The 19,684-nt window shown below is 37.5% G+C and overlaps 1 protein-coding gene across 1 annotated transcript in view; it reads right to left on the bottom strand.

The window, feature by feature from the left end:
* The window catches only part of ATP10A (ATPase phospholipid transporting 10A (putative)), a 110,950-nt gene that overhangs the window by 26,106 nt on the left and 65,160 nt on the right, over window positions 1-19,684 (bottom strand). Inside the window, exons 4-9 of the mRNA XM_053971582.1 lie at window positions 17,460-17,566; window positions 17,227-17,358; window positions 14,779-14,912; window positions 12,934-13,186; window positions 2,459-2,676; window positions 789-983 (exon numbers count right to left, since the gene is read on the bottom strand). Of these exons, the coding sequence (XP_053827557.1) occupies window positions 789-983; window positions 2,459-2,676; window positions 12,934-13,186; window positions 14,779-14,912; window positions 17,227-17,358; window positions 17,460-17,566 (1,039 nt within the window). The remainder of the gene's footprint in view (window positions 1-788; window positions 984-2,458; window positions 2,677-12,933; window positions 13,187-14,778; window positions 14,913-17,226; window positions 17,359-17,459; window positions 17,567-19,684) is intronic.

Genomic DNA, 19,684 nt, shown 5'->3' on the forward strand with positions numbered 1-19,684 from the left:
TGTGTAAGTGTAGCATTCCTGAAACAGCAGAACTGAACATTCTCCAAATGTTTCCTTGGCACAAAACCACATAATTTTGCAGACTAGTTCACTTTTTATTCCAATCTGGAACAGAAGCAAATTGCAGAATTTTCTCCAGAATGGAAATTCCAGCTGTTGGCAAGCTTTAATATTACATTCCATTATAGTTTTGTCTTACAGATCATCTTGGGAATGCGTTTTTGAAATTCTCATTCATCAATGACACTAGTTAAACGCCAATTTAAGCACTAACGATCATTATTTCTCATAATGAGCTTAAGATGTCTCTTTTACATAATTTGAAAGTTTTAAGTGATGTTTTTCAAATTTATTTCTCTTTTTAAACTTTAAAAAAATATCTCACCCTTTTCTTAATTTAATCCACATATATGAAATATTTATTCACTGACAGCTTATATCCCTTTCTGGTAAGTTTTGCACATTTACACATTAGCTTCCGCACATACTTACATATTTATGCTTATTAAATGAATAAATTACAGTGCAAGAAATCAGGAGAGTTTCAGAAGTATCTTGAAATTGTCAATGAAAGCATATCTTGCCATGGAGGCAAGTGAAATAGCTGACATGCTTCATTCAGCTAATGCATTATTAAACTCACTCAGTCACACAGTGGTTCTACAAGTCATCACAACTTACTCTAGCTGTTTCTCACTAGAACAGGTTTTAGTTTCCCTAGCTTACCAGATAATTTAGTATCAAGGCAAAAGAAGCCTGAACTCTCTTCTCCTTTTTCTTTAACTTACCTTCTGTCGGGGCTGATTCGGTGCAGTAACCACGACTGTGTTACATATAGTCAAAGCTATGAAGAAGTCGAAAACGTCGCATAGTTCTGGACTCAGATGGGACAATGGCTGTTCGTGGCTCCTCATGACCTCCAGATGCTTTGCACATTCATTCACCTTTTCTAACAACCTTGGGTCAGGTGTGATGTCCTTCTCCTAGTAACAAATACCAGTGATTAATATCTGTGCTTCTACATTTCCAAAGCAGCAACATGCAATTAAAGCATCCAAAGCAGTGTCAATATCAAGAGTTTTGGGGTGGCCTTACACCACAGAGTAGAGGTGGAGAAAACTGCAACACACCCATTCTAGACAATAAACAGTTAACAATGAGCCTACTGGTAGAAATGATGTGAAATATTTATAGCAGCAATATTTATCTACTTTGGAGGTAGTGGAAAGGAGAACAGTTAGATCCTAATTTTCCTCCCTCTTTCCTGTTTATTTCAAGACATTTATTATCTAATTCTAAAGTATGGTACACTGCAGAGACCAGAGGTATGGTAAAAAATAGACAACAATGACATTTAAAATTTGGCTTTCCATCAGCACAAGAAAATGAAGCCATCTTCAATTGTTTCTTAGAGAACAACAACCATCCACACATTTGAAGTTAATTCATGAGGGTTTTTTACACTGAAACATTGAGCCCTTTCAACTCTATTTCATCAGTATTTTCCACTTATTTAATATAATTCTTGTCAGAGTAAACTCCAGTATTTTGTAACACAGAGGGAGGCAAGGATACAAAAGATTAAAAATAAACTGATCTAAGCCTCTTTTCTCAGTAGAATTTTATCTCTTGATGCTCAGCAGCTGATGAATACAAGCAACCAAAGAACTCCATGTATAAAAACTGCAGCTTGGAATTTTATCAAAAGAGCTTACTCTTCTTGACTGAAATCAAGGAATTCCACCAGTGCAAGCAGCATCTTTCTTTGTCTATATTTGTAATTTGCTTTAAGGGTGAATTTGTGTCAACAGTGGAACAATGCAAAACCCCTGAATAGACACAACTTGGCTCCTCTCTCCTCTTATTACCATTTAGCTGATGTAAAACTTAGACAGAGTTACAACAGTATAAAAATAAACCAAATGAAGTTGTAAAGTCACCAACATTTTGAAATGTAAAGATGTTTAGTTTTTAAAATACAACACATGCAGTTGACTGATAACCACTGAAACACACTAAAAACTATGCTATGGTGTATGTTAACAGTGTCTAAGAATTGTAATACATGGTGTCCATGCCAGCACTTGATAGTTTTAAAATCCTCTGACAAAAGAGAAAAGAATTTGCATATGCAGAACTATTTGAATCCTTGACCTCAATGCTATTCTCAACTTCTGTACATAAAAGGAAGACATATATTTTTTTTACAAAATCAAACTATAACTAAAACCAACATTTCAGATTGTCTTTACCTTCAGCTTGTTCGCACAGGCAAGGCATTTAGATAAGCTCTATGTCAACACTTCATTGTTTTTGTACAAACAGCTGTGACTACAGAAGTAAAAACACCAAGATGAAATCTATAAAGAGTCACACAATGTGCTACAGATTTTTCCTTTCCGGGACATGGTTCTATTACAACGTACAGGACACTGTGCATTTAGTTCTCATGACTTACCATTGGGCTACTGAATGCAGTGTGCTTTGAGAGTATGCTTGCTCTTTTTGCTTCAGCTCTGCTACCTGTGCGCCGGTGGGTTTTGGTGCTCTGGCTCCGGTGTATCACTTTGATGCTCTGATGGCTGCAGATACTGTCACGCTGGGACAGAGTTCCTCCTTTTGGGGCTGCCTCTTCTTCTTCTGAATCAGGTTCTTGGTACATTGCTAAGCGTTTGGCTATCGAGTAAAAACAAAGAGGGACAAATGTTGCATATGTTAAAAGTGGCTTAGAAAGAGGGAGAGGGACATGGTGACTTTTTTTCAGGTGATCTGATTTTAATATTATGCTGTGCTTTCTCAGTAATAATGAATGATTCCATTACCAGGAGATATAATGTAGTCTTAACTGAATGGTAGTATCTAATGGAGGATGCAGATAACATAATTAGAAATGTAACACAATGCACTGCCTCCCTTATCAGCACATTCTCTCTGAAAGGCAGTTAAACTCTGCAGTAATTCAATGCAACCCTGAAGACTATTCTCCAGCTCTGCCTGATGAAATCAACCAAATAATTTGGTCTTCACTTGAAATCTGAGTAGGAAATAAACAAACCAGAATTTTTTCCTGTCATTTCCACCACAAATTTCAAATAAAGTATTTTCCAGCAAAAATGTCACATCTACTGAGTACCAGTTACTGACACCTGAAATGTACCCAGAACAGCATGCCTACAGAGCACTACTGCCTTTGTTTTACCCACAGAGATGAGGTATAGACAGCATTAAAGCCTTCCTTAAGATCAGGGACATTTGCTGCAGAGTGGAGACATGAACCCAGATTCTTGACTCTTAGCCTAGTGTTAAAACCACTGTGGAGCTTGTCCCTTCTTCTCTACATGACAGACAGGACAATATAGCATGCAGGATGAAAAGCAGGGGACCCTCAGCTACTGCAACACTTGTTCCTAAAACGATCTGCTGCAGCGACCAATTCCTGTTTTACACAGAATGAAAGAGTTTTTCCAAATTATATATTTTAGATGAATACTTCCTCTGTGAAGTATTACACCAAGCCAATTAATGCTAGAAAACAATCCTGGCAATTGGATATACAGAAATAAAAAAGGAAACAGAAAGCAGAAGTGTGAAACAGCTGTGGAATCCTGCCCCTCTAATGACAGGCTGTTTAGCTCTAACTCATGTATAACATATTTTTTCATTCTTAAAGACCATGGGCATTTGGTAATCTGGGTGATTCATTAGACAGGCAAATGCCACTCTAACAGGTATCTACTTATTCCTTCATTATGTATTCATTGAAAAGCTTTTCATTATGCTTTCCGAATAATCCACATTATACAGTACAAGTTACATACTTGTGGCTCAGTTTGCCTCGATTCTCCGGTGTAACAAATTAGATTTTTGTCATAGCAAATGATAAATCACTAGCATGTAAGTTAATTATTCAGGCCTTTAACAAACAAACAAACAAATTATTTCAAAATACTTCCTGAGAAAAATCTTGCATTATATAGGCTTTGTCTGAAATCTGGGAAACGGGAGTTTCTCAGTCCTGGCTGTGGCTGCTCACCTGATCACTGCTCTAACTCTGTGCCCAAGTATGCAATGTCCTCCACTGCCCTCTGGCTCCTCCTGGCAAAAAATTCAGACCATGGATGTAGAAAGGACCATAGCACATTTGGAGACACAAAGGACACGCTGCAGTTCACTTCTGCCCCACAGCTTGAATAGAGCCCTGCAGCCCAGGTCCTGAGGCTGATGTAGACTAATGGTGAATGACTGGGGAGTTTCCTTCATTAGCATAATTTGGTGGGACACATGTTCCTCTGTGTCATGTGGTGGGAAAGAGGTTGAGCAACATCACGTTCACTGCTGTGTAGGCAGCTGCTCCTTGTGCCACACGGCTTCCAAGAGAATAGCACAGCACTGATGCTTTATCCTTTCAGTACCTGCCTAGTTCTCAGATTTGTATTACAGAACCTACAGGACAGCTCAAAGAATAAGAGAGGTCACTGGTCTCCTTGGTCCTTCTGTTGCATGGTAATGAGCTGCAAGTAAATGAAGTTCATGTCACCTCCAAAGGCTGCTTCCTGCAATTTCACGCATGTGCTTTGAGCTAGTGCAGTTCTCCCATCACTCTTGCCCACTAATTCCCACTTTCTTCTGCTCTGTAAGCTTCTGTGTATGTTCCCAGTGGAAATAAATATCCGTACAGTGTGATTTAATTCAAGTGATTATAGGTTTGCCTACATCAGAAGCAGTCTACACTGAGGGCCCAAACTGAATTGAAGCACCTACTAAGCAGAGATCCAGGGCCTGGATCAAGAGGAGAGCCAGACTGCTCACTGCTCCCCCAGGAACACCAGTTCCTTTTAAGGGAAACTTGTGGAGGAAGGGAAGGGAAGGGAAGGGAAGGGAAGGGAAGGGAAGGGAAGGGAAGGGAAGGGAAGGGAAGGGAAGGGAAGGGAAGGGAAGGGAAGGGAAGGGAAGGGAAGGGAAGGGAAGGGAAGGGAAGGGAAGGGAAGGGAAGGGAAGGGAAGGGAAGGGAAGGGAAGGGAAGGGAAGGGAAGGGAAGGGAAGGGAAGGGAAGGGAAGGGAAGGGAAGGGAAGGGAAGGGAAGGGAAGGGAAGGGAAGGGAAGGGAAGGGAAGGGAAGGGGAGTTCGGAAGGAAGGCAGGCAGGCAGGCAGGCAGGAAGGAAGGAAGGAAGGAAGGAAGGAGCCATGTGGATATCACAGTATGTTAATTTAAGATGATGCCTCAAGAAGCAGAATGGAGCAGCACACTGAAGGGCTTTTGTCCTTCTGTCCACTGGGGAGGTATGATGGAGTGTACACCCTGGGATGAGACCTGTGTGAGGGCAGTGCCCAGTCAGACAGTGCAACCTCTGCCTTCATGATCTTCTGCAGGCTCCTTGCTACACGCTGCTAACCCCAGGCTGAAAAAACATTGCTCAAGGTGACACAGCAGTAAGGTTTTCCACACTTTACCAACATTTAAGATTTAAACAATCATAAGAAAAACATTTTTGTGGCTCATTTTCTCTAGAGCCCTCAGCAGCAAAACCAGTCTCAAGCAGAGCTGGTGCCGCATATGGACATGGCCACTCTCAGGAAAAGAAAGCATAAGAAAAGTTTGGATGTGCCATAGGGATAATATTTTCACAATAGATGCTGGCCATTTGAATGCTAGGCTGACAGAAATCTGTGCTGCTTCTTCTCATAAGAGATAACATCTCTTGACATGGAAAGGGATGTTAAAATTATGTCAGCCTCGCAAAATGTACCACTCAGTTGGTCCAACTCTCTTCCAAGTAGAGTGTTTTTAAAAGGCTGTATTTTCTTTAATAATCACATATACTTTAGGTTTCTGCTCTGAAAATATGTCTTGAGATATAAGACCTCAAAGATCCTGAACTGAATATAATTTTATTCCCTGTATAAAAATTCTATGGTTAACCAGAGAATGCATTTCATGAACAATACAGAGTTATGCCTGCATACCATATCTCTGGATTCCTCATTGCTTTCTTCTTTCTTGCATTACATCTAAACATATTTTGTTTATTCAACATAGCAAAAGCTGTTTCCTAATGCAGCACTCAGTTTGTTTATTAGCATTACACTGATAGCGTGGTTCTTTTTAGTCTATATAATAATAGCTATCTCTTGCTCCCTATACAGGTTTTATTGTAACACATCCATTTAATTGTCCTTGCCCCTGAGAAAAAGGAGGAAAAGGGAAAGTAGGAACAAGACTAGAATTTCATTTGACCGAATCTAATGCAATTCTTTTGATACAAATGGTGTTATTTCAGTTTATACCAAGGGAAACCTGACAGCAACAACAAAAAACAAGCCTGAGCACATTTCAATGTTTTCTCAAGTGCAGTCTTACACATTATGCAGCAAGAATTAAGGAGTTTAAAGAAATACTGAAACCCTGTTCAGTCGTTATGCTATGGCTAAGGTTCACACTGCTTCAGCTGTGCAGTGCGTGCTTCTGTGGGAACATGCTGTTCTCTCCACCCACTCAGCTCCCTCCAATTGAGAACCTTTTCCTGTGAACATTATAACCTGAGAGACATTGTTGTGGGATACTTTTCAGTTTCAGCACTGAAAATTGATGGCCTTGATCTTTTTTTCTATCCAGTTTCTTATTAAGGGCATAGACACAAACAACTTTGGTAACACAGCAATGCAATTTATGAAAGTCAAATTTCACTATCCTGTACTTCACTTTACATTTATGGCACAAAGAAGAAACAACAGTTAGTACTTATTCCATTAACCCTTTTTATCTTTCATAACCCTTTTTATCTTTCATTTATAGCAGGAAGCTATAAATAAAACTCCTGTAATAGCTGCCAGGTATTGAGAAGAAAATTCTTTATCTTCTTGGAGATAAATTCTTTTATTTTAAAAATCCTTTTCATTAATTTAATTTTGATTTTGGTTTTTTTTTTTGTTTGTTTGTTTTTTTTTTCTGTTTTTCCTTGCATGCCATATATGCTCTATGACAAGAAGTCCATTCTGCAGGCTGACAGAGACACTGTTGCCACACAGCCAGATGTTCCACTAACTTGAAATGTGAGATTGGGAACCTGTAAAGAATTTCCCTTCAAGCAGCAAAAAACTGCAGACCCCTTAAGCCAGAATACTTAAGTTGTCATTGTGTGGGCACTATTTCACCATGGAAAAATTCAATTTTGCCTCAAACCAGTCAATAAGGCTGCTACTGAACTGTCACTAAGTAAATCTGTATGTACAGCACTTACACCATCACACCACCTTATTTCCTTATTTTTTTATAAGTGCAAGTTTATTTCACTTTGAAGTGCACTCTAGTGTCTACATAAAGACTGAGACAAGCAGCTACAATGCTATAAATTTGTACAAGTTGGCTAACATAATCTTAATTTACTTTGTAAGAACTTGCCCATAAGAGCAAACCTTGAGATAAGAAAGCAACAAGATTTCCCTTCCTCTAACTTTTGACATCCCCAGAGGCTTAATAACCTTAAGTTCTTTATTAAGAACCCTTTACTCAGAACCTTAGGTAATTCCTTTTTTCTTGAGATTTTTCAGAGAAATTGTCAGTGTAGGTATATAGTTAGAGAGAAGCAGTACTTGTCTCTAGGGGTGAATTATTCTGTCTTTTATAGGATTTAAAATGGGCACTCTCTATGTACTGAGTTCTACATCTGCTCATACTGGCTCTCTCCTTAGTTCCAATTAGAAATTTTCAAAAAGCAGTAAGAAAGGTAAAGAGAAACTACAAAAAAGCTACACAGAATGCCTTGAAGCACCCAGTTCTGCTAAAGATTTTCAGCTTTCCAGGAAAGGCTAGATGAACTATCCTGATTTCTGAAGCTCATCAGATTTTAAAGGTAGCAGATGAGAAATCCCTTTGGAAGCAACCACTGCATTCACGGAAAAGGTTTTTCAATTTCTATGCCTTAAAAAAAAAAAATTCTCTAATATGGCTGGACTATGCAGGCTATGTTCTCATGACAGCACACAAAAAGAATAAGAAAATTCCACTACAAAACAGCCCCCTGATCTAGGAAAAAAAAAATTTAGCATGATGTATTTTCCCGTAAAAATTAGTTGCTAGCCAACCTTCATCAAGAAAAACTGGACAGCAGAAAGAAACATTCTCTCCCATTAATTTAGTGATTAAGAAACTTTGTTAAACAAGAGAAAATCACTGAGGTTTTTCTCATCTGCCTTCACTTCCATAAACTTCTCTTATTCTTATGTTGTCTATAGTTTTTTTCAGTCATTGGAAGGAAGAGGGAGGAATTCAAAGAATGAAAAATTCAGATTTTTCAGACTTGTGTGGTTGTATTCATGGAGATTTGTGTTTTGTCAACAGCTTCATACAATGGGTAGCTGAAACTAGAAAAACAGAGATCATATCACATAGGCAAGAGGGTGATTAATGCAGCATTTGGAAAACAACTACGACAAATGTCAGGCCAAGACCATCTGGTTGTAACTAAATCATGTAAGGACTTTCAGAAGCACCGTGGGCTTTGGGGCACCTACTGTCTCTGGGATTCGCAGGCAGCCTTGGGGCATAGCCAGTTCTAAGAATTATTAGGAGCTGTCTCCTAGCCTGAATGAAGAGTGCTGGTATGGCCATGCAATTTGACATATAGGGAAACAACACATTTTCTCTTTTTTTTTTTGTGCTAACATTCTTTTGGGCTAGAAAGTAGTACTGATTGGAAGAGTAATTCTGGGATTTAAGCAGAGTATAGTGCCAATGGGTATTCTGTAAATACCCAGGACACTTATGAATGGGACAATAATTTTTCTACATGGAGTGGTCCATGACATACCCTGCTCTTGAAGTAACACCCTGCCAAGTCAAAAAGAACCTTTGGAGAAGATAATAGTCATACAGATGTGAGGTGGGAATTATCTTTGTCTGTACAGAGAATTCTACACCACAGAGAGAGAAATAGGCATGTATTAAGAGAACCATCATAGATGTCTAAAAAAATCTGATAAATTACATACCACAAATGTTTGATTTTCTCCAGGAACTGTAAACTTATCAGATTATTATCCTCCATGCAAATATCAGCAATTAGGTAACTAGTCAATATAGTCAATCCTTGTCAATATAGTCTCCACAGGAACTAAATGTGCAGTGCAAATTCCCATAGTTTGATCCAAAAATCAGTGCATAATCCACCACCAAAATACTGTAAGTGACTTCAACAGTGATTGAGTATTTCATAGCATTTCCATCATGGAACTATTATTACGTATGCTACATTCCTGGATTCCTCTTCAGTGCAAAGCTCTTGCATAGCAGAACCTATGAGCAATACTTTGTACTACCTCCAGCTGATTCTGTCCCACACTAGTGCAATTTATTGCCCTCTGTTATTTATATTTTTGTCACCTCTTGTCTAGACTAAAACAATGCAATACTCCTGGGCAAAGCGCCATCCACCAGTCATAAGAAACTTAGAGCTTATAAAGAATTCTGGAGGAAAATGTTTTCTCCAGAACATTCATGAAAACTTGCTTGTCATACCTAAAACTTATTAAGTCTCACACAGGGTTTCTGTTTTTATGTTAAAGCATGTAATAATTGCTTCAACCCTGCATAAGGTCTGCATAAACCTCTGTGATGATAATCATAATTAACATGTCCATGTCTGATGCAAAACAGAACTCTCCCTCATAATCATAAAGTTCACCTTTCACATGGGGAATTTATACAACTTTGTGGTATGAATTTCCAAGGAAAAAAAGGATATTCCCATCACTCAAGAAAAAGGCATGCCACCTCAAATACACCAAACTGAACACAGCATAGCATACACCTTTAAAGTAGCCCCCAACCCCCCAAAATTGTGTACTGCATATATAGGGAGAGGAAGAAGGGGAAAGATCAATCTACATGTCAGGGAACTCATGTGCATTGTTTAATGCACTACCTGAGTGCAAGGAACTGAGATATGACAATGTCAAATGCAGTGTAGTAATTAGGTAGAACAGAAAAGAATGCGATAATTTCTCATAACTGTGAATAAATTTTAGGGAGAAGAGCTTATAAAGCAGCATAGAGAAAATTTATGACACCTATTCACAATCTGTTGGTTGAGTAATTAACAGATATGCAGTAGTCCTAGATTATGCAGAAAAAATGCTTTAAAAGAGAATAAAAGTTCAAACGTTCAGAAATTTCAGACCTCATTTTGCCAGTGTAGACATAACTCTCCTGCTCTGTGTGTGTGCCTGGCTTAGCCCAAGAATACAGGGCCTCCAACTGACTTCAGTGGAAAACTTGCCAGAAAATCTTGCCATGGGAAAAAAAGTCTGCTACGTTTTAGCCTTGTTCTTGGATATGGCTGAATGGTGCTGTTATAACTAAAATTTCTCTCCTAAAATTTATGCCTGAGGCAAACATCTGGCGTGATAAATTTGAAAGAATAGTTATAAGTTTTGTACAGCTATCCAAAACTGAAACCAGGATCTTATCATGAGCAGGGTCAAGCAACTGGAATGACAGGCACTGCTACCCCACCATAGCAGAATAACAAACTTAAACCAAAGCACTCAGAGCAAGGTTATGTCCATCCTTAGACACCTACTTTTACAGTGGAAAATGACCTTTTATCGGCAGCTTTTGCATCTTGACCCTTGTACAATAACTTTAAATTAATTTCTTCATATAAAGCGTTACTCAAAGTTTGATTCCAAGAAATAAACCACTGTGCATGAAAAAAATACTTGGATATGTGAAGATGTAGTGTCATCTTTGAAACAGATCAAAAAAGGCAAATGCATTTTACTTGATTTTCTAGCATATATGCCAGACTCAGATCACTGCCTAAGTGAAAGATTTTAGAATTTTCTATTTCATTAAATCTTCAGCAAAACCTGAAGTGCAGAGCAGGGTGGCATCAGTTACAGCATATGCAGGAAATTCAGATACTCTGGTATAAGACACAGAAAAGTGGCTGACAAATAATTTACAAGTAAGCACACAGCAATGAAATGTTGTTAATGCACACCCTAAAACCAGAAAGAGCTGTGATAGACGTTTTATCATATCTGAACAAGAAGGCTTCAGTAGCAGAAGAGATAACAGATGGTTATAAAATCAAGCTGTAGAATAGAGCTAACAAAATACTTGAAAGAAGAATTGTATTTATTGTGGTATTTATACTGATTATAGAGAACAAAATAAATAGAAATTATCACTATTTAAATAAAGAATTATAGAGAAAGACCTATTTTCCTTAGAGGGAAAAAAAAACAAAAGAATAAAATGTTGTGTCAATATTCTGTGTCAATTTAAAAATTGTATTTGTCAGAAATTTTATACTGACTGGAGTTACAATGAAGCCCAAACAAAGCCAGAGGTGAAGAGAATGACTGAAAAAATCAGTTTCTGTATCTGACACTTTTGTTTGTAGTGACATTCACTCTATTTTCATTAACTTTTATACTGTAATATGAAATCATAAGAGGAAAGCATGCACAAACATAGATTTCTGTTAAATTCACTACATCTGAAGAAAAAAGATCTGAATATTCAACACTCAAACTTAAGGGCCTGAGTTTAGCCGACATATCATCAGATAATGCCAAGCTCATAAAAATACCTTTTATGCACTGTTTTAATTAGCAACATCATTATTGAGAGGATCAGAATACACTCTGAAATTAGTATAAACAAGCAAACAATCAATGGCAGAGAAGAAGCAAAAAAGAATGAATAATCAGAGTGTCACAAGCAGATTTAGGAATCCAGTAACATACTCTAATTCTTTTCTCTTTCTTATCTACTGTACAGAGGTAGAAAGTCACAGGTTCTCCCTAAGTCCTTTCTGTAACACTTGTAACACTACCCAACAGTCTAGTTTCTTGATAAAAAATGCCTTAAATTTAAAGTCTCAGTACTACTTTAAAGTAGGAGAAAAAAAAAGAACAATCCACTACTTCAAAATATCTTTTTCCAGTTTAAGATCTTGTCATCTTTCTAAAGCATGTTTTAGAGTTCCCAGTCTGTTTTGATTCTTTATCTTATTCTGTATCTTATTTGTAAGCTGAAATTCTATAGTGTTCATTGAGAAAACTTCCTAATCAGAGATCTTTATATGTTGTGTAGAATAAGAAATTTTTTGCAAGCATGAATATTGTAGCTATCAACATTTTCCTGCATACAGAATATGATTTGAAGAGTTAAGATCTGTTTTTCAAAAATTATAGTGATAGCATATTAGAGAAAAATAACACAAACTACAAACATCATAAAATAGGAAATGATAATTTTAAAAGGATGAAGAAATAATACAGGGATGACAACGCTCACATTGCCTTGTGAAAAACAGTAATCTTTTACTGTTTTAAGAGGCTGATACTTGAATGTGGATATTCTCTCAACTGCAGTGTTCATAGAGCAAACATACCTGACACAGACACTTTTCACACAGAAGCACTGAAAAGAATCTGACAAAAGTAACATAAAATATGCAATTCTATCAGATTATGTTTCTTGTTAATATGAAAACTGGCATCTTTGTCTGCATTTCTTTCTCAGTACAAAAGGATAATCTCATTGCAAATACTCAATCAGACTCTAACCTGGCTGTATGCTTAAAAGGGGTCATTTTACACTGTATGCTTCAAACACACCAAAGAAGTGGGATACCAGCAGCACCACTCAATTTTCTTACATCAGCCATGTGCTCAAGTGCTTTATTACATCAGGAGCTAAAGCCAAAAGCTTTCAATGTCTCAACAACATACTGTAGATATTACAGAACACTCTGGTAAGATTGTCATTGCTAGCTGAACACAGCCATTGAATTACACTGATCTGACAACAGCTGTTAAATTTCTTTTGTTTTCCTTTTTGATTTAAGATTACAGCAACTTTTATGACTACTTCAGTTTGCCCAAAGTACAGCTGTTAGATAGAAAACGTGACCATGAGCTCACCGTTATCATCATGGGAATACTCTATTCCAGAAACAGTGCATCTTCGGAAAACCATCTTGTTTTCAGTAAGTGTCCCAGTCTTGTCTGAAAAGATAAACTGCACCTGACCCAAGTCTTCTGTGATATTTAAAGCTCGGCACTGCAGTTGAGAGTCTGTTTCTTCATCATATAAATCTTTATCTTGATGAATAAAGTACACTTGGCAGATTTTAACTATTTCAATAGATACATACAAAGAGATTGGAATCAGAACCTAGAGTACACAAAAGGAAGGAGAATTAGGGAAAAAAGAAGCAAAGACACAATCAGTTGTTAAAGCTAGTTAAATTGGTACTAGAATGGAACATAGAGAGGCTATGTACTTTAAACATCTACTCTGAAGTTATTATCGTGTTTAAAGATTTTATTTACTGTGTTAAATGAGGAAAACCTATGGTGAATGGAATGCATTATTATGTCTAGAAAACTGATTATCAAAACATGGACAGAAGCAAATATTTCTGAGGCTTATTAATAAGCTGAGTTTTAAACTAGTTGGGGAAGGAAAAGAAAAAAAACCCAACCCAAATCAGACCATACAATCAGAATATTGTAGATGTGAAAGGATTGAATAAATTTGTTCTAAATAATAGACTGTTTACAAATTCACTTTGCAGGAACACAAGAAAAAAAAAGAGAAATGTTAATCTCTCCCCAGGAACAATATATTTGGCCTTCACTTTTGTACTGCAAATTATTTGAATAAAGATCACATTTTATAAGTGCTGAAGAAGGAGAGATGAAAAGATTTTCAACTGTTTCTTGAGGATTGTTAAAACTACATAAAATACCTAATTTGTACCTGAGTTTTTCTCTGCAGATTTTTTTTCAGTTTTCTCAATTAGATATGAGGGAGAAATTATAGCATGGCTATAAGTGGAAAATGTGGTCATTTAAACAAAAACTACAGTGAAATGTAGATGTTTAAAGAATTCAGTGGTGAATTTTCTTAACCAATATCATAACCCAATCCCTCAGGGTAAAAATTATTTTTACAGTCTTTTTCATTCCCCTTTATAAACAAGTTGCTGCCTCCAATAAAGCAACCTCCTCCAGTGTCCCACTAGGCAAACTTCCATATATCTCAGTGACATGAGGTTCTTTTATTTCTCTGAACTTAACCACTTTCACCATTTAAGACATTTCTCTTCAGGACTAAGAAACTTTTAACATAGTTTGCTACCTGGCTGACATACGGTTTTGCTAAGAGAAATTTATCTGAAAAGCTGTTAAAAAGTACAAAATTGTTAAGTAAAAAGTACAAAATTTATTTTCATACCAGAACACTGTACCCCAAGTGGCATCCTCAGTCTTTGAGGTGTTGTTCTACAGTGGCTAGGTAGGAAGAGTGAAGCTTGTTTTCTGGTTCCTCCCCAGGTGCAGGGGTTGTTCCTCCCCAGGTGCAGGACCCTGCACTTGCCTTTGTTGAATTTCAGGCAGTCCTCCTCTGAGCATCTCTCCAACCTGCCAAGGTTCTTCTGAAGGGCTGCACAGCCCTCTAGGGTATCAGCCACTCCTCCCAGCTTGGTGTCAGTGAACTTACTGAGGAGGCATCTGCCTTTCATACACGTTATGGGTGAGTAAGTTAAAGAACACTGGGCCCAGTATTGAACCCTGGGGGACATCACTAGTGACAGGCCTCCAAACAGACACTGTGCTACTGATTACAATCCTCTGGAATCTTTTTAGTGTTTAATTAACTTCTTATATGCCCTAGTGGTAAAATGAGTACTACACATATTGGACATATATAATTTTATTGCAGCCAGCTAGGAACAGGGGTGACCGCATGTACAACTTGATTACCTGGAGCACTATGATCATCGTCAGAAATAAATATACTGAAGCTAAAACAGGTGACAAATATTTGCCATCGGGCCCTGGAACATCAAAAATGGGTTTCTTCTTCTCACCATATTGCCATACCCATAGACCATGACCTGCAGAAAAATTGGAAGAGAGAAAAAACCAAATTAGCTCCAAGGAAAAATGCTTATGGTATAACTTTGTTCTTAACAGTTATGTGGGAAATTATTATTTGTTTTCAAATATTCTGCATGACTTCTGAAAAATGCCCCAAACCCATGTTTTTTTCTGCCTTGGGATTTGGAGTTTGAGAAAGGGCTTTGGCTGTCCTTAAGCCATGCAAGACTCATTTCACATAACTTTATCTAAATAAAGTGAGCTGCCTAGTCTAAATTAGTAGTTTAGACTGTTTCTGTAATCACTAAAGAAAACTACACTTCTTCAGAAAATGATTAATTTCTACGACATATATCACCAGTCAGCAATCAGCAAACTAGCTTTAGAAGAAACTTTAATCTTACTGTGTGAATTATATCCACCACATGCACAGAACTAATGAAATAACAGTATCAATGGAGTCAACAGCATGGAAGCTGAGGAATGAAAAACAAACAAAAATTCTAGGTCTTGCTCAAAATGTTTTTTTTTTTTTTTAATTGATTGTGCTGATAACTAAATAAAGGTAAGATTTTTATTGTTTTGGAAAAGTACATTCTTGCAAAAGAGACAAAACGTTGTCTTTTTAAATACAGCAGTAAGATTTAAAATCCTAAAATCCCTAAAATGGTATGCCTGATGTTTTTAAGGCGTAAAAAACAAGGAAGAATACTTCTGCAACAAAAAGCATTCAAGCTATCACTATACAGTGAAAATTTTTCTGATTCTGAAAATCAGAAATAAAGGAGAAAGGTCTACTTTAAAAAAGTAATCTTCTGTAAATCATCCTTTGATAAGATCCTTTACATCTTGATACATAAACCCAGTACTGAATGCTTGAAAAGTAAAAACACGTGAGCACATTATTTTGTCCCCATACTACCAACATGAGATCAAATGCATGATGTCTTTATTGATGTATATATTTTTATTCTTGAGAGCAAAAATAGAAAGCTCCACACTGAGAATGACCTGCATAGGTTTGTTTTATAAATACCCTTAGATTTTCAAAATAATTTTATCTCCAGTTATACTTTATTGACAGAAAGTGCGAAAATGGCCTGGCTTCTACAGAGCGCCAGGCAACTCAAAGGGCTCGAGGAAATTTCTTTCCAGCGGTTTGTGGCTGTCAGCTCCTCGAGCGCTTTGCTCTGGCCCTCTGCTGGCGACTTCCAGCCTTGTTGCAGACGGGACAGAAGGGAAGGCGCACCTGTCACCTACTGAGTGCCACCTCTGGGGAGCCCCAGCTAGGCTGAAGCCGCTCGCAGGGCACACCCGCTGCTGCTGCTCTGGGGACACTGCGGGGCCAGTGGCAGAGGGGACAGCTGCAGGCAGTAGCTCCCTGCTATGAAGCCTCACCGCGACACTTCAGTCCTGAGGGCTGGGCTCCCCAACACTGAAACATTACAAAAGTGTGTCGTGAACTCAGTGGAAACAAATAAGCTGGCTGGTTCACTACTGGAAATACTCGTATTTAAGCATTTAACAATACCCGGAAAAAGGCACAGAGAGATGTATTAAAGTGGCATAAGATTGTTGTTAAACTACACCATGGTTGTTAAGAAACATTCTGGTGTTTATGTCATATGACTCACATGCAAACATTACGGAACACACAAATATTAAGGAAATGAAATTCACATGCCATATATAAAAAATAATTTTTTGTGCCAAATGTAAAACTCAATTCTTTCTCACAAATGAACAGAAAAAAGGCCTGAGGAGACATAACCTGAACTGCAGCATTTCCTTAAACACTCCCAGAAGTTTAGAGAGTATTCTGCTTGGATTTATGTAGACTTTTGCTTATTTCTTCTATGTTATGGTGGCAGCCTTAGGGACAGCGAGTCTATGTTGTGCACTGTGCCCTCAATTTAATAAGTAGTACTGGGGAATACCAGTGTGCTGATTATGTTTACTCTCTGCTCATAAATTACTCTACTGCCTAATTAATGACAAGTTACACTCTACCACCTGTAATTTTGAGGGGACTACATATAAACTGAGGGCTTTTCTGGGCTTGACATTTTTGGATGCTATCAAGGGTAGTATAATCTAAGCCCTCAAATCTCTGGTACTAATAGCATGTATTTCACTGAGATTAAGAAGGTATTTAGATCAGCTTGTGTATCAAGACATTTTGATTTTTGACAAAAATAAGTATGGAGACAGCTTTATGGATTTTTTGTTTTGGCTGACACGTATGTTTTTGATAAAGCCAAGTGCGTGAATCCCAAGACAGTGTAATACTTAACTTAAATAGTAGTGTTTCTGCTAGTAAAGAGCACTTACCGATGGCAGAAAACAGACACATGATTAGAAGTATGAGGACACACCAGAGGACATCAGCATTCATCTGTCTTTCAAGCTTACTGCGCTTGTAACGTGGTCCATTGTTATTTAACAAGGCTTTGGTCTCATGCCCTGCAGAAAGAATTGCACCAAACATGTCATATGGAACTTGGCTATTATTTTATAGCTATAAAAAGGTGGTATGCCCTGTAAGACAGAAAAGCAGCTCTTACCTGCATAGATTACTATTCCTGCAACTTCTTCTGTGTTTCTAATGGTACATCCACGTAACAAAAGATTCTCTTTGAACAGTCCATCTTTTTTTCCACTTTTATGAATACTACAGAAAATTTAAAAACAACAAAACACAGCATGTCAAAACATTAAGCTTGTTACATCATACTTGTAATACAACAAGCCCAGGAAACATCTTCAGCATTTAAGAAGTTTTTTCAACTTGATGGCAAAATATTTCGTTGGATCTTCCTCCTGGGAAGGTTCTCTGTTGGACTTTGAAAACTGAGATTACTTACCCAAGGATCCCTAATATGCAGCAGCCCAGCTGGAGCAGTACCAGTTGCTGTTGGAGATACAAATGTTCTGGACAAATGCTCGCTAGTGATATGTGGGCCAAATCGACAGCATGTGTGCAGTCTAGCTAATGCTTGGAAAATGCACTGGACTTCCTGTGTGTGTGTAAACTGACTGAGCAATCACAGTTAATCCAGACCACCTAAAAGCAGCTGTGTACTGGATATAATTAACCCACTATTCACATGTGCTTACTAAAGAAATCCTAGAAAGAGATACGGGAAATTGGGAAATGACTGTGCTTCAGAAGCAGTGATACTAAGGAAGATGTGCCAGGGATAAGACACATCAGTTCAGTGAAAAAAAAGGAAAAATATTTCATGTTTTTATTCCATGTATCAGTGAGAACAAGAGAAATTATTTTCAGAACTGTCCCAGCAACCATCTAAGGATGGCCTGCACCCTGAGGATTCTTGTTGACTAACACCAAAACACAGGAGAAAAATGGAATGAAGTCACATTTCTACTACAACTTATTATCTGCTGGGCATGGACTGACTGAAATTTCAGCTGACAGAGAAATACAGAAAATAGCCTTATGAGAATTAACAGGGAAATGCTAAACAATAATAGCAATTTTAAAATGGTATTAGAATTTTTACTAGTAAAAAAGACAAATCAAATAATAGTTTAAAACCACTTTCAAATGAATAAAATTTCATTTTATCAACTGAAGTACCCCAATGCCTCAGAGTGGACTAAAGCAAGTATGGATTGTTTAAAATGTTGTCCTCACTTTCAGACCATCAAACCATCATGCTTTCAATATGCTACACTAAAATTAACATTGTGCTGCTGCAACACCAAATCTTATTGTCTACCTGGATTTAAGCACTTAAAATCCTTTGTCCCCTGATATCTGCAAACCGGCTTAAAATTGTCCATTTTATGTAAAGGTGGAGTTATTTTTATTTGCTTCCTATTTTCTAAGCCTTCACATCTGGGTTATATATACATGCTTTTCCCTGTTAGATTCTTGTCTTTTTCTAAATGAGGACCAAAATTGTATTTTAAGTACATACTTCCAGGATCTCAGGCCTAGGAACTATACCAAATACCCTGAGATTTGTAAGAAGAAAAGGTTCACATTGTTGAGTTCTTTGTACTTGTCCCAGTCTAGTAGACTACTTGCAGAATATTCTGTAATGCTGGTTATGCTACATAACCTCAATAGTCAATGCTTTTAGTGAGCAGAATATACCTGTGTATAAATATACACACACATATACAGCCTTTTTTAGTTCAGCACAATATATTATACCCCCCCTCTCCTCAAAATATATACATATATATTAAAAGTACTGGTGCTTCAACAAGTATGTTTAGCTTTTCTCTGCAGGGATGGAGAAAAAGCATTGGGTTTGACTGCTGAGGCAGCAGCAGCAGTGATAACATCTCACTAGCAGCCAGAAACGGAGAAAGAAAGAAGCGGGTAACACCAAATTTGCAATTCTGACATGAAAGTCAAAGGTGATTTTTTAATCAGGAGACAACTTCCCCTGCTCAGTCCATCCTCCCTGCCAGTCTCAGATAGAAGAACAGAGCTTTTACTTGTGTTCTTTTCAGCAAACCTCCTTAACCTACTGTCTCACCTTTTGCCAAAGCAGCATCAGTTGGGGGGCTGTCCAACATCCCACTGGGAGAATGTCAGTAGGTGTCAATTTGTCTGTGCTTAAACTATGGGAAATAATTTCTTAATGATTCTGTACTGTCAAAATTACACTGCTACCAGGATTCTGTCATTTTTAAGGCTAAATTCTGCATTAGGCTTTCTTATAAATCATGAGAATGTTTGAATTTCTAATAAAATCTCCAAATGATAGTTATGATTCCTGTTAATAAATGAGACTTTTTAGAAATAAACCTA

This window comes from Vidua macroura, chromosome 2 (genome assembly GCF_024509145.1).
Source record: "Vidua macroura isolate BioBank_ID:100142 chromosome 2, ASM2450914v1, whole genome shotgun sequence".
Lineage (NCBI taxonomy): Eukaryota > Metazoa > Chordata > Aves > Passeriformes > Viduidae > Vidua > Vidua macroura.